This window comes from Zootoca vivipara, chromosome 14, assembly GCF_963506605.1.
Source record: "Zootoca vivipara chromosome 14, rZooViv1.1, whole genome shotgun sequence".
NCBI classification, from domain to species: Eukaryota; Metazoa; Chordata; class Lepidosauria; order Squamata; family Lacertidae; genus Zootoca; species Zootoca vivipara.
The window spans coordinates 23,585,818-23,601,733 of record NC_083289.1 but is presented as its reverse complement, the minus strand read 5'-3'; the positions used below and the strand labels follow the sequence as shown (position 1 = coordinate 23,601,733).

Genomic DNA, 15,916 nt, shown 5'->3' with positions numbered 1-15,916 from the left:
AGAACTTCTCTGAAAACCATAATGTTGACATGCCTTTGCAATATTATTATTCTTTTCTTTTTAAGAATGCTATAATCTATGTTGTTATACTTGCATGAAAGTGCAAATTATAAATGCTTAGGTAAATTTTAAAAAATGCAGTGTGATCCAAGAAAAGACAGGCAAGTCCATAGGCTTAAACTTTCCCTTGCCTAATCACGTACAAATATGAGACTTGTGTCCAATTTTAAAAGTGTATGAGAGACAGATCTTCAGTCTTGCAGCTTATATCATTGCAGTCCATTTCCAAAACTCCTTTCTCCCCACCTGGGCTCCCATACTGGAAATGAACCCAAGTAGGAAATAAATTCCTGGATCATGCGACTAGACTGTGGGTAACCATTCAGCCTTACCACCATGCACATGCCCATTTCTTCTTTAAATTAGACCCTACCTATCTACCCATCCATTCCCCACTTTATGTGTGTTCAGGACAGACACAGAACTATACAGAAAAATTCTTCCTCTGTCTGTCCAGTTCTCTGCTCATTTGAGGGTTAAAGGGGAAACAGGCAGTTATACTGAGTCAAGAGGATAGCATTGGACATTGGACAGCTCCAAAGGGCCCTGCCAAGGTTTTACTGCAGGGAACTAGAGCTAATTGAAATGTTATGTTGGCTGATCAGCTCCACCCTCCATGGAGAAATTGGATGGCTGATTTAGAATAGAATAGAGTAGAATAGAATAGAGTAGAATAGAATAGAATAGTAATTTATTCGCCAAGTACTTACATACTTGGAATTTGCTTTGGCTAATTTTACAATGTAAACGTACTTTATACAAAATATCTGCTAAATATCTGTGTGAGGATCGGAGTGTGCAGAACACTATTTCAAGCAAAGAGGAGCACCCCGACTGCACCAGGAGTTTTTGCCTTCTGTCCCTGTAGTGACTTCAGAACAGGTTGAGGTGATTGTTGGTGCCTCTGGCGCCGAGTGAATGGCACTCACTTTGCTTTGTAGCCTTTGATTTCTGCGTACTGAAATTTGCTGTGCAGAGTGTCTTGTAAATCTAGTTAGAGAGTAGACTTTACTGGTTGCAATCACTCTCATACACAGAGTAAGAAAATGAAAAAAAAAGTTTTTTATAGGAAATATATAACTTGGATATAACAGTTTCTAGGTCTAAGCTAACTAAGTCATATGGTGAAGACAAAGACAGCCACGAGTGCTCCTTTGTTCTCCATGGATAGATCCAAGGTGACCTCTCATTCTGAGGTCTGAGAGAGGACTGTGAGAGAAGAAGTTGTACATAGGATGCAATACAAGATGCAACAGTCTAACTTTTAAAGGATAGAGAGGTCAGCACAGGAGTCAAAGGTACAGATATTCTGGTAATCTCTTACTTTATCTTTCCTAACCCTGTGCAAACCCTCTTCCATAAGCTGAGTTGCACCCAGATTTCCAGCACTGTGAGTCTGGGCAGCAAGGTACTGCAAAAGAATTCATCCTCTGAGTCAGAGGATAGTGGCAGGGCTGTGTCCTCTGGCTCCAAGGGCCTGTGGGAAGTGATCTGAACTTCTTCCTCCATGCACTGCAATTCTTCCTAGTAATGGGTTGTGGCGCTGACATGTCTAGGCTCCTTCTTTAATGGTCTGTAAAACTGAGTCAGACCATCTAGCTCAAAACCACTGAGCCTAGGGCTTGCTGATCAGAAGGTCGGCAGTTCAAATCCCTGTGACGGGGTGAGCTCCTGTTGCTTGGTCCCAGCTCCTGCCAACCTAGCAGTTTGAAAGCACATCAAAGTGCAAGTAGATAAATAGGAACCACTACAGCGGGAAGGTAAACGGCGTTTCCATGTGCTGCTCTGGTTTGCCAGAAGCGGCTTTGTCATGCTGGCCATATGACCTGGAAGCTATACGCCGGCTCCCTCGGCCAATAATGCGAGATGAGCGCGCAACCCCAGAGTCGATCACGACTGGACCTAATGGTCAGGGGACCCTTTACCTTTAAAACTGAGTCAGACCATCTAGCTCAGTATTGTCTACACTGGCTTGCAGCAGCTGTCCAAGATTTCACACAGGATTCTCACACAGCTGTACCTGGAGATGCCGTAAATTGAATCTGGGACCTTCTGCATGCAAGGCAGATGTTCTGCTACCTAGCCATGGTCCTTCTCCACAATGTGTAAATATATTTATGCTAGATAGCTTCAGACTTTCTAACTGTGAGTGGTCATGTGGAAAGAGACCAAAGAGGGGGTTTTTGTGTATGAAATATATATATATATTTCTAGCCCCTAGACCAGAGCTTTCCAAACTTTTCATGTTGGTGACACACTTTTTAGACATGCATCATTTCTTGACATAGTAATTCCATTTCATTAGCAAACCAGAGGTTAAACTAATCCCTTTCCAGTCCCGGAAGAAGCGAAGCTCGGGGAGCATTCGTGTGACACACCTACACACTGCAGCCAACACACTAATATGTCATGACACACAGTTTGGAAATCTTCGCCCTGACCTCTCCTAGGAGAGCAGACTGGTCATGTAAGAATACAGTAGTTTCCTACCACTGATAAATTATAGTTTAGCCAGAAACTAACCCAGATTAACCAGCAGTCCACTCATTTGTTCACTGGATTTCTTAGCCCTTGTTATGTTATAAACAGATTGATAGAGATAGATGTAGATTCATATGGCTATTATAATATAGATATGGACCCCCATATGACTCTTAGGATGTCCTTCAGCATAAACCGGTGACTTCATTTTAACTTGATCTCTTGAGTCGCAGGCAGTCCAGATAGTCTGCAACGAGAAGATTTAATGTTGTGTTTGCTAAAGTGTGTCATCACCACATTTTTGTAGCACAATCTAAGATGTGTAAACAAAGTCAGCAGGATGCATATCCAGCTGCCAGATGATATTCTTCACAGTTCCAGGTTGCAAGAACAGGCTTGCCCTGGAATATCTTGGTATTGTGTGTATGTGTTTTAAATTATCTTGCCACAAAGAATTGCCCAGAAGTTAGAGAGAGCCAGGCAAAGCACTGGATGACCCTGCTAGATTTATAAGCACAGGCCTCACTGTCCCTCCTTGGAAGCAGTGTGCTGTAACCTGTGCCAACGCAGGAGAAGGTTACATGGAGCTACATGCTGGCAAACCCATGTGTCCAAACCTGTGTATGCAGAGATAACATCTGGGGAGGGAAGCATTTGTAGGGAACAAACAATGATTGGGAGGGTTAAGCATCCCCGTCCATCTGCTGATTTTTCTTTGCTATGTGCCCTTTCCCCACATTTGTCTTATGGGGAAAACACGTGGATGAGCAGCCTGTGTTTGCCTTGTAGCGTATAGTTTTGAGGTAGCCAGTGTTGTGTCCTGGGTGACAATTCCCATCGTCCCTGACCAGCCGGAGCTGATGGGAATTGTAGCCTGCCACATCTAGAGGACACCATATTGCCAGTCCTTGGTTTATTTCCATCCTCAGTGACATGGCTATGTGGATTGAGGCTGATGGAAGTTGTAGTTCAAAACATCTAGAGGGGCCCCAGGTTGGGGGAGCCTGTTTCAAAGGATATGGATTTCTGAAAACTGTGCTGTATTTTGCCTTTCTTATAAGCAGCTTTGCAGTTCCAAGAACTTTCAAATGACCTGAAGGAACCTTCCACCAAAGTGCTAAAAGCAGAAATGTAGGTTTTTGTTGTTTTAAGTCTTGAAATAGAATATTCATAATGAATACCATAGGTTTCCAGGTTACCTCTCCAGACGGTTTGAGTGCCTGAATTTCAAACTTTGCAGTGCTGAAAGATATTACCAAACATCTTACAATAATCTTCCTACAACCCTCATTGTCTGGGACAATTTTAGGACATATAAACCTTATGCATTTGTGTTTTTCTTTTCTCCCCCACCCCCTTGCCTTTTTTTACCTTAATCCTCCCAGGAATCTGAGAAAAAAGGCTTGATAGAAAGAATCCACATGGTTCAAGACATTGTTATAACAGTCCAAACACTTTTGGAGGAAATCGCATCTTTTGCAGAGAGGATAAAGAAGTAAGTGAAAGTGTTGGTCCCATGCTCTGAAATGTTTCTGAATGCCATGACTGAAAACACCAGGCAAAAGATTGAACTGGGAAGTGCTGGAAGCAAACCTCAAATGGCAGAAAGGTCATTTATTACACTGTGTTTTCAGTTCACTGGTGACGGCACCCATCATTGTAGCAATTCATTCATTTCTCTTTCGGTCTCTTTCATGCAAATTATGCATGGAAGCTTCTGAAAAAGCATGCTTTGGTTTATCTCTGGACATTGTTTCCAGCCTCTCTGGAAACTTTTTGAGGATTTTCCAAAACTACTTCTCTCTCCCTTGCCCCCAGCAGAGAAGCACAAAATGATAAATCAGTAAGCTCCAACATTGCCTTCTTTGCCTCATCACTATCAATAGGGGAAGCTGATCTCAGTATGTCATGTGTGTTCACTGGCACCACCTTAGCTCTGCAAATCTCATCCATCTCATCCTCTGTAAAAATACCCCGATCCAGAAGCAACTAAAAGCTTTATTTGGGAAACTAAGACAGGGCAGAGTCCCTTGGACTGATTTCAGGATAGTTCAGATGAACTGAGAAACAAAATTATTGTTTTGTGCTTCTGAAATACGGTCTCATGCCTGCACAGAAGCCTCCATGCCTGGTTCTTAACAGTGACATCCCTCTGACCTCCCCTTGTGTTTCTGTGTTACTATTAAACTACTGAGCCCTACTGGAAATGGGAAACAGAAGAAGTGTCCTGCTGATTCAAGCCAAACGCCCAGCCTATTAAGTCCAGCATTCTGTTTGCATAGTGACAAACCATATGCCCCTGGGAAACCCACAAGCAGGACTTAAGTGCAACAGCATGTGATTTCCAGCCAGCAACTTGTAATCAGAGGCATGCTTCCTCCAACAGCGGAGGCAGAACATAGCAATCATGCCTAGTAGCTATGCATAGCCTTATCCTCCACAAATGTGTCTTACTGTATCTTCTTTTAAAGCCTTCTAAGTTGATGACCATCAAGTTGGGAGGAAGAGTGAAAAGCCAGTAACCTTTGTTGCCTTTTAGTTACATCTACTAATTTGCTTTAATCCAGGGAAGAGGAACCTGGGGCTCTCCAGATGTTGCTGGACTACAAACTCCCATCATCACTGACCATTGGCATTACTGGATAGAGCTGGTGGGAGTTGGACTCCAGCCATATTTGGAGGGCTATGGATTGTCCACCCCTGTTTTAATTCTTTACATTTGTACCATCCCACATACCTTCCAAGGATCTCAGAGCATCTTATGTATGGTTCCCACCCAGACTGCCATCCTACCAACTTACAGCTTCCAGTCCTGCTTAGCTTCAGTGGCAAAACTGGGCCACACTCTGGCATGGCTTATCCCCCCAAGAAGCAAAGAGTAATTACATCTTCTCTCTCTCCCATGCACTGGCACAACTGTGTGACCTTCCTCTTTGAAACACACAAATTGAGGCTTGTCAACAGTTCCGCTCTTTAAAAGAACAGCCGTGTGGGGTCTAAAAATGCAACAGATCCATGTGTGTTGTTATTCTGCAACATCTGTCCCAGCTGTGCGGGAAATGGCCAAGGGATGGCCTTGCCTGTGAACAGAGGGCTGTGTTCTCCTTGCAGCTGGATGGCAGGAAGGCTTGGGACGCCGGGTGACCCATATTCATTTTGATTACAATGATCCCTAAGAACTCACTGGGGCATTAGTATGGCTGCCATCTCTAATCCTCCAGGAATCCCATTGTAACTCAATATTAAAGCTGCTAGGGACTAAGAGGGAAGGGGGGGAAGTCCACCAGTGTGGTTTTAGCGAGTGTCATGACGGTTTGGATAAGCGCTTCCATCTGCATAACCCTTCCTATCAAAGGGATCTTTAAATAGCTCTGTTCTGTTGGGGTTGGCAGACTTAAAAATATTTTCCATGTGGTTGTGGGCAAGTACGCTTTACCCCCTGCTTCAATTCAAATTGTAAGGCCTTCCTTGAAGCTGAGAGAGGCATTATTTCCTCTCAGCCCCCCCCCCAATACTTCCTTAAACAAAAAAAGAAATCAATAAAGACAAAGTGTTCTTCATGACTCAATTGGTGCTCCTCCATTTCAGCACATCTGATTGCACCAGCATCAGGCTTTGAAGACGTTTACATTGCATCCCTGCCTGGCTCTTGGGACTCTCCCTAGGAAATTTCCCCCTCCCCAAAATACACCTCTCAGCAGGCTCTCCCTACACCAACCTTTGACCCTCCAGCTGTTGCTGAACCACAACTCCCATCATCACTGACTGTTGGCCACACTGGCTGGGGCTAATGGGAGCTAGACCCCAGCTGTATCTGGGGGGCCCATATAGTCCAGCATCCTGTTCTCACAGTGGCCTATCAGATTCCCTAATGGGAAGCTCACAAACAGAACCTGAGCACAACAGCGCCCCTCTTGCAATTCCCAGCCATTGGTATTCAGAGGTTGCTCCGCCCCATGACACTAAAGCTAGCATATTCCTATCATGGCTCCATAAATATATCTGCCCCCCTTTGTAAGGCCTTGGTTGTGCTTTTACCCCCAGACCAAGTGCCACACATCAAAGCAACTCTCATGGAAACTGATAGAAGCAGGATCTCCTTCAATTTCCAGCAGGGCTTTTTCACTTAGCTGCTATTGTGGGGTGAAAACAAAGGGTCAATTCCTCTAAGAAAATTCATTTTAAGGGATGGGTTTGCCCTCCTGGCAGCAGTTTTCACTACCAGTAGTAGATTGGCGCCTGCGGAAGCCAATGGAGAAGTCATCTCCATCAGAGTTGTGTGCTCATGCTCATGCTTTGATGAGTACACAATTAGACTGCTTGGGGTGGGGGAGAGATAACATTGAAGGTGCACATGAGGATGGCGCTTTTCCTAGGAAAGTGAAGGTGTTACTTCATGCTTGTTTACTAGGCCATACCTGGAGATGGCAGGGACTTTTCATAGAGGCAGCTATAACAACTAAATTTAGCCCAAATGTGTGAACTGGCCTTGTGTTTGAGTCTGCATGTGGTGCTGTTATTTGTGGTGGCCTGTTCACATCTGCACGTCTTTGAGCAAAGTTCTAACATGTGCGATTCAGCTGTATATCTCATTGGTTTCCAAGGAAATGAAAGTCGGAACATGTAGCCTTCACTTGTGCATTCCAGTGGCATTCTCTTGTTGAATGGAATGCCATTCGAGCCATGGTTGCATTTGCAAAATGTGAAATATCTGTGAATACTAAACAACAAACTTATCTCTTCTTGATTTCCCCCTGATTTTCCACAGCACGTTCAACTGGACTGTTCCTTTCCTCTCTAGCCTGGCCTGTTTAGTCCTTGCAGTAGTCATGATCACCCTATATTACATACCACTAAGGTACATCGTTTTAATCTGGGGTAAGTTGGTCATCATACATTTAAAGCACTATGGTACCACTCTGAAGAGTCATGCTCTGGGAGCTGTAGTTTGTAAGAGTGCTATGAGTTGGTAGGAGGCCCTTATTCCCCTCACAGACCTACTCTTCCCAGAGTTCCATGGAAAGAGGGACTGATTGTTAAACCACTCTGGAAATTGTAGCTCTGTATGTTGTCACTGAAATACGCAGTTTTGTGCAGTTTCCCCTTGTATATATGTGGTTTTGTGTACCTTATTTGGGTTAGAAAACCCCATCACAAATTCAAAGATGTGTAAATTTTGAAGGATAACTGTATTTCAATTCGTATTTGGACATTGCAAAGTAGGTAGGTCTGCATTAAAAATGTGAATCAAACTGAATTCCTGCCCCCATCCTTGTCAATTATGAATGGCCTATGAATTTAAGTTACCACTCTCCCTAATGAGAATGCACAGAATGGAAGGGGACACTCACAACTTGGTATATTTTGCAATGGGTCATCTCCTCCCCAAGGCCAAAATGTAGCTAGAAATGCCACCCTTAAGTTCTGAGTGATGGCTGTTCTTGCTTCTCTGCTCCCCCCCTTTTTAAACAATGGGACTTTTCATTGCCGAGACAAGCCGGCTTGCTTTGTAATAAACCTCCCACCACTTCCTTTAAGGAAAGATGTTTGTGAATGATTCCACATGACAGCAACACGTGTCTAGCTTGTCTGTATTTTCGCACTAATTTTTTCTTGTTAAACTCCTCCCCACTTTCCTGCCTGAGCAAGTAAGGCCTTTTATATAGTGTGATGTGTCTGTTTTTTCACTGCCTTTTTTTAAAAAAATAAAAAACCACACACACCATGTTTTATGTTGGTGTTTTCATTTGCAGGCATAAATAAATTTACTAAGAAGCTTAGAAACCCTTATGCCATTGACAATAATGAGTTGCTCGACTTCCTCTCCAGGGTGCCATCTGATGTTCAAAGGGTAAGTAATGAATGGTTGCGTCTAACAGAGACAACAGCCCAGAGAGCCACCAGGTGCAGCGTTGGAGGAACACACGGAAGGGGCATTTGGGCTAGTGGAGATAAGGCATCTGAAGAAACCATAAACCAGGGTGGGAAGGGAGAGGAGGAGGCGGACGCAGGAAAAGGGAGGGATGAAAACCCAAATGGAAAGGAATTGTATCCCCCAAAGCGCTCTCTTTCTAAAACGGTCACAGACCCACTTCTCCCAGCCACCTTTGCTCTGATTTTAACATTATTTCATTTGGGCTTCCCACGCTCGAAGCGCCTGCCTCACTCTGTGTCATGGGCAGGGCAGCCCTGAACTGGTGTCTGAACGGTACAGCAAGACTTTACAAAAGTATTGACCCTTGGATGCTGTTTAAGTTCTGCTTTAAGCAGCAACACATCTCTGGCTCCCTGTTTGTTTTAAAAGGCATGTGAACTTGACATCCTTCATGCCATTTGATGAACAGCTCTTGACCAGAAGCATATCAAGGTCCAACAGGGTAGTCATTAGAGGAAACCCTCTGGGCTGACAGAATCCCACTTTATCTTTGTTTGCTTCTGCCCAGTCTACAAAGTCATTAAGCTTAAGTGTATTTTCTGCTCTCGCTGTCTGCACCAGTTCTTTCTTGTATAAGATGCAGGATTTGTCCTGGCGGCACGCATTAATATTTATATACAGAAATAAGTTGGCTTTCTGTTTAGGTTGCATTTCAGGTTTTGCAATTTATGAATTCTGCTTGAGTGGTTTCTGTTATCCTTGGTGGCCTTTGAGCAGGGGCAGTGAACCTCAGACCCGGGGGCCAAATGTGGCCCTCCAGGCCCCTTTATCTACCCATTTCCCCCAAAGCTTGGAATTCTTGCAATAAGGATGAGGAAATTCACTGGCAAGTGTGTGATAACTTTTGCCCTCATGCATGCAGCATCATCTAAACTCCCCACCAACAAATCAGAATGAATATTCAATAAACAGGTCATCTAGAAGCACCCTAACAGAGGCAGACAGTTTACCATTGCCTACCTTTTAGAAGACATCGGAAGGCAGCCCTGTTTAGGGAAGTTTTTAATGTTTGATGCTTAACTGTGTTTTTAATACTCTGCTGGGAGCTGCCCAGAGTGGCTGGGGCAACCCAGCCAGATGGGTAACATATTGTTGTTGTTACCTGGTATTGTTGCATACATTTCTTAATCCTTCCACAAACACAATGTTTTGTGGTGGTTCTGTTTTTGGTTTGTTTTTGTTTTTTAAAGTGTGGAGCTGGATTGAGGAAGATGTCATTATTGTGTTTTGACCTGGATAAATTCTAGATCAGTAGCTGTGTAAGTCTGTCGCTGATGCATAAGACAGAGAGTCTCGTGACACGTTAATTTAAATGCCAATACACTTATTTTTTGGAGGAGGTTTTGTACGCAGAGGACCACTTCATGAAATGCATGAAGCTAAATATGCATTGACTCAGGTCCAACTAGGTTTGGGAATTGTTTTGCAAGGTGAGACTTCCGGGTATAGTAATAATAATAAATGAATGAATGAATGTGAATTTTAAAGAGAGCGATTGTACGCTTTGAGAGGGACACAAGTCAATTTGTCAGAGTGAACAAGGTCCAGTCACAAAGGGTCAACAGGACCGGGAACATCCAAGTTTAGATAAAGTTTGGCTTTACTGTGTCAAACCAAAACTAACTTGCGACCTTGTGGCTTGCATTTAATGAAATAAGGTTTTGTTCAAACATCTTGCTTTGGGTTTACTTTATTGTTATTGTTGAATATGTTTACTGGCTGAGAGTGATATTCAACCAAATCATTGTGCGAGTGCAAAGATTATCGCTAGCACTAATGGATCCCACTCTGCACCCCCACATGTGTGCCCTGCACCATCCGCAAATCTGCTCTGTGGGTTGGGGGAACCCCCAGAACAGATTTAGGGGGCATACAGGGGAAGGAGAAGGGAAGAAAGTTCCATTGCACAGCAATAATTCCTTGTGCTGATGGAATACTTCCCTTAGCACTGCTTTGAATACAGCTGTTTCTCCATAATGGATGGAAGCAAATAAGAAATGATAATTTTAGACACTATGTTGAGTATTGTAAACAAATGTAGACACTATGTTCTCCAAATTGTGAAAGAACTACACACTTACCACATGACATGGTGGGAGGGGGGGGGGTCCCATTCCTTCATCAAACTCCATGAAAGAGAACTAAAAATAAATGGAACTAGGCCTTTTCTGCCAAATGCCAAAGTCAGGTGGAAGACCCTTCTCCCCGCCTCCCTCTCAGTTGCATCTCATTAGGACAAAAAAAATCTGGTTTTAATATTTTGGTTTTCAAGAAATGATGCATGACTTCTCAAATCCTTCCTGCAATTAATCCCCCATGTTACTGTGTTTAGAAAATGATTCATTACTTTTGAACCTTCCTTAGTTTTTCCCTCGGCTTTTCCTTGGGGAGCCATTAATGTGCCGCAGAGTGAGCTTGGGTTACCTTGTTGCAAACGTGACGTCTGTTTGTTTTTACAGGTGCAACGTGCTGAATTGAAACCATACAGTGGCTCTAGTCCCATTAGGAAGAAACGGAGCGCTCTGTAGGATATGAAGCTTGGAATGCGTCATGCGTGAACACATATAGACAGACGCACTCCATTGCAAATGTACACACAGCGTCTCCCCTGCCCTCTTCTGATCAGTCCAGTGCTGTGGTCCCTGCCTTGTGTCCAAGATGTTTCGTCTGCAAGACATGCACCAACATATATAGATATACATATATATCCCGTGTGTCTGACTCTTTTTCCCAGCACATTGATATGCCCCCGTAAGAACCAAATGAGAACTGTAGAAGCTGGAATGGCTTTCAGTGTGGATTTTGGAGTCGAAACCATACAAGGGACTTCCTCTGATTTTTGTATCATAGAAAAAAACCATCTCTCTCTTTTTGCTTCACACAGCAGATCAACAAAGCTGATATGAGCTGTTTTGGATTACTTTACTTTTTAAAACATATCTAGCAGATTGGCATCGAGACGGAAGAAAAGAGTCATTGTTAGGCCAAATGACAGTGTGTAGATGGTATTCAACTGTCAATTAGTGAGTCTTTGATGCCCAACTTCGGCTTTAAGCAATGTACAGTTTGAAAAATTGTTCTGTCATAATTACGAGAAATTGCTTAGTGTGTAGCAGTCTCGATTTTTCTCACCCAGCAGTTGCTGCTGATGTTTATTCATTATAAACTGTTTGTACCTGCTGCTGTTCTTGGGAGGAGTCTGTTGCTGGCAAAAGACTTCCTTCAATCAGCCACTCAACAGGAATACCAGAACCAAATCTTCTCTGGACCCTATGGATTTCTGATTTTACCTTCTAGAATTCCATCTTATCGGACTCTTTGTCCCTTCCCTCCACACCTTAATCTAAAGACTTGCCAACACTACATATGCAAAGTATTTTTATAACCTTATATGCATTGATTTGCATCATGCCAAAGGAAATGCTATAACAAAAATGCCTGTGATTTATTTTTTTTAAATGAGCTATTTTAAAAATGTGCAATCTGGACGATGGTTGTGTTGCATTATACATTTCTAGTTGCATTTAGAGGACTGAAGTGACATTTGAGTTCTAGTCTGTCTTGCAAACAGGGGGAATTATGCTTGAAAAGCGGCAGAGAAGAGAACGTGGTTGTGGAATCCAGAGTTGTGTGTGTTCATCAAATCCCCTGAACATATTTTAGTTGTTCCTTTGATGCCACGCATTGGTCAAGAGTGGAGACAGTGAAACTTTTCCAGCTAGTGGGCTGGATTCTCTGGTCACTCAGCACCCACAGATCATTTTGAAAGGTGGGCAGGGCTGCAGAACCTGGCAATCACCATGATGTTAGGTGGAGTGCTTCCATTTGTCAAGCTGCATGGGCAAAGGCACTGATGACCAGCTGATTGGCAGAGCTCTGTAAGGACCACTGATCAGACTGCAAACCCTACTTCCTTTGCCCACACAGTTTGACTTCAAATCATGCAGGTAAAGGCACCTGGCTTTGCAACCACTGGCAGTCAGTAGATCAGCGGTGCCTCCAAGTCCTGTTTTTGGTAGGAGGCAAATTCTTTACCTGACCGAAACCTGATCATAAGACATTAGGTGTAAGACAGGTGACCATGGTTGGAGAAAAAAAGCATTGTGGGTGAATTAGGACCCCCTGCTGGGCTTATTAGGCTCATAGGCTGAAGGTTCCCAATTGCTGGTTCCCAACAGCAGCCTTTTCCACTCTTGGATGGGTCCCAGGTGTTGTTAAACTACAAACCCCTGCTAGAATTGCCCAAGGACAATGGGAGTTGTAGTCCAGTAATTGAGGAGTGTGGTTAAGGAAGGCAAATCTAGAGAGAGGCACAATTCTTGTTCTTGCTTTGTATATGAAAAGGCTATACAGTGGTACCTCGGTTTAAGAACACCATTGGTTCCGGAAGTCTGTACTTAACCTGAAGCGTACTTAATCTGAAGCGAACTTTCCCATTGAAAGTAATGGAAAGTGGATTAATCCGTTCCAAAGCGAACGTAAACCGAAGTATGACTGTAATGATTCAGTTCCCAGGGAAGCCTTATCCTTCAAGAGGAAAGGCAAGAGGGAACATAACTTTTTTAAAAGTTGTTTAAAAAAACAAACAAACAAAGAACTCTGGTGGGGATGGGGGTGGAAATGGATTCCGTTTGCAATTAAAGGTGAACCTACCTAATGTGCAATTTCTAAAACAATATGCATACTGAAACACAAGCAGCTTTCAGAATGTGCATTCCTCTGACTACAAAAATGCATATATTAGGGGAAGGTGGGCACACAAGTGCATATATTAATGAAAATAATATACAAAATGCCTTATACTGGGGGAAATTGTTTGGGAACACGTGTATATTTGTCAAAACTGCATAGTAAAATGTGTATGTGTATATATTAGGAGAAGCACTGGTGAGTTTTCATAAGGTTTTTTTTTAAAAAAAATTGCAAATTGCTGCTGAAATGTGGAAAACAGAATTTAAGATGGTTAAAGCGAGAAAACCAGGATCAACGGATTTTTTTGCATTCCTACAAATGAGACGGCTAGTGTGGAATGTAATATCGTTTATGCCCAATTTGCGGGTTTCTCCCTGACTAGCTTTGGAATACTGGTCTAAATGGGTCTTTCTCTGATCCTGCAAGCCAATTCTTACATCCTTAAATTCATAGGAAGCATCAGAGTGAACCAGGAGGAGGAACATCACATTGGGATGAGGACAACTCTGGAAAGTTTCTTAGCAGAGGATGATGGAGTTCCTTCAATTGATCCAAGACTGGTTCACTGAAAGCGGGGGGGGGGGGGCGTGTTACAAAGACAGCAGGGCTCCAAATCCATATCTGAGAACATTTTTGCCTTGGATAGAAATATCCTGGGTTTCGATATCCATTTGTTCCTCCTAGACCCACATGCATAATGCATGCCATGAAAATTCATACCAGATCACTTGACGTTGGATCCACTTGCTTTCCATCAGATGTGTCCAGTTACTTTGAGCAGCTTTCTGTGGGTTTGGGAGATTCATTTTGATGGCAGAAAACATTTTGATGGCACAATAAATATCAACGTGGAATATATTTTATTTCAAAGTAAAGGGTCTTCTTCTTCTTCTTCTTCTTCGCACGAGGAAAGGGTTTTATTTATCCAAATCCAGCCAAGATGTGTGTATTTGTGTGTTTGCCTCTATATCTGTGTTCACATGTAATCTGATCCAGTAGTGCCTTATGGGGGAGAAGCAGAACATGTATGGCTTACCCATTGACTTCAGTAGAGGACCGTTTTCCATTTGTATTCCACTGAAGTGAACGGAAAAGGCTACTGAAATGCAATGTGAGGGTAAAACAAATGTAATAATCCTCAGAGAGAGAATATGCATGGGAAAATATGGGCCTTTTCAGACTGGGGGCAAAAATTGAAATGCAGTGTTCAAAAATTCATTTTGAAAAATCCCAAAGCAGCATGAGGGTGAGGGAGTTGCAAACAGGATGCAACCTAAGACATGCCAGTCTAAACATCAAGGAGACAGAGAAGTAAGCTGGTGGGTTAAATGGACAGGGATAGTCCAAGAACGTGGAGGTCCCTCACTCATATCGGCCTTAAATCATGCATACCCATCTTATTCAAGATGAGTTGCACAGAAACTTCCAACAGGGGAAGACCTATAGCCATGGTGATAATTCTTCACACATTTGAAAGAATTGTCATTGGCAATTTTTGTGGATGTCTACTGCAGTTCAGTACTTCTGAATCCGGCTCAAAAACTGTGGCATCCATATTAAAGGTCTGCCATTTTTTTTGGACAGATCTGTGGAGTGTTCCACCTGCAACACAATGTTTTTTCTTCTTTTCCTACATTCTTGAGATGTTTGTGTCCTTGCAAAACCTTGATGTGAAAATGTTTATCTTTTGGCATCTCTTCAAATCCCATCATGTGCAGAGATAAATACTGCAAGCGCGTGCCATACTGCGGATATATTTGTACAACTACGCAGCCCATGATAGAGTAAACGCCACCAGAATGGCAACAACCAGGACTACAAATCCCACGGTGCATTGTGCTCTCACATAACATCCAACTGACAACCTCGAAGGAAAGGTACTGAAATAGAAGCAGTGAAAATTTGAAAAGGCAGAAAGAAATATCGATGGAGTTCAGCTAAAATTTGAATGGCTACTGCTAAATTTGCTTATTGTGGTTTGGAAGGCTATGCTGAGAGAAGTTTGATGGTGGCATCCCAGGTGACAATTTTTGAGAAGCCTAAATTTGGTCTGCTCTCCAGGCACACTTTTAAAATGTGCTGAACTGCGGGGAACATTTTTTTCAGCAATTTTTTCCCAAAGAGCACCTGTGCAACGAAACAGCAATGTCCTCAGAGGCATCACACGGTGGCAAGTTCAACTGTCATATGGTTTAAGCCTTGCTTTGATCATAATCCTCTCCCCTTCTTCCGCTTTCTCTCTCTTATCCCACCCACCAATATGTCTTAAGATCCCTTGGGCACATCTCAAACAGAGCAAGCTGCTTTCTAAGAAACAGAAAAGACTGGGGGTTTGTGTGTGAGTAAGGTGGAAAAGGAAGAGAGGGGGGGGGTTGGTTTCCTACCATTCCTGGCAGTGGATGACTTTACTGAAAGTCAAAGCCATCGGCTCACATTTATCACTGCCAGTCTTCCTCTGCATATTTTTTTTGGGGGGGGGAGGGGGGTCTTCGCCATGCACTGTTAACGGTGATTGTCATGTAATTAAATCACTGCTCATCACGAGAGCCTATTTTTATGCTGAGATAAGCATCAGAAGTCTGTAGCAGCGTCCCCCAGATCAATAAAGATGTTCCCTGTAGGATTACAAATAGACTGGGGTTGCGCAGGGCACTAGAATTAATTAGAAATTATTTCTCTTTTTCTTCCCCCCCACTTTCTACTTTCAATACATTTTTAATTGTTTATCCATTTTCAATGGTCCTTTAG

General features: G+C 43.0%; 1 protein-coding gene across 5 annotated transcripts in view; it reads left to right on the top strand.

The window, feature by feature from the left end:
- Positions 1-14,026, top strand: part of MCTP2 (multiple C2 and transmembrane domain containing 2) — a 130,145-nt gene extending 116,119 nt beyond the window's left edge. For 4 of the 5 annotated variants that reach the window (XM_060282414.1, XM_060282416.1, XM_060282417.1 and 1 more), the window contains 3 exons: positions 3,927-4,036; positions 7,310-7,419; positions 8,295-10,929. In XM_060282414.1, coding sequence (XP_060138397.1) covers positions 3,927-4,036; positions 7,310-7,419; positions 8,295-8,734 — 660 coding nt within the window. In that variant the 3' untranslated portion in view covers positions 8,735-10,929. The other variant, XM_035130470.2, reaches the window with a different exon arrangement.
- The last annotated feature ends 1,890 nt before the right edge of the window (positions 14,027-15,916 follow it).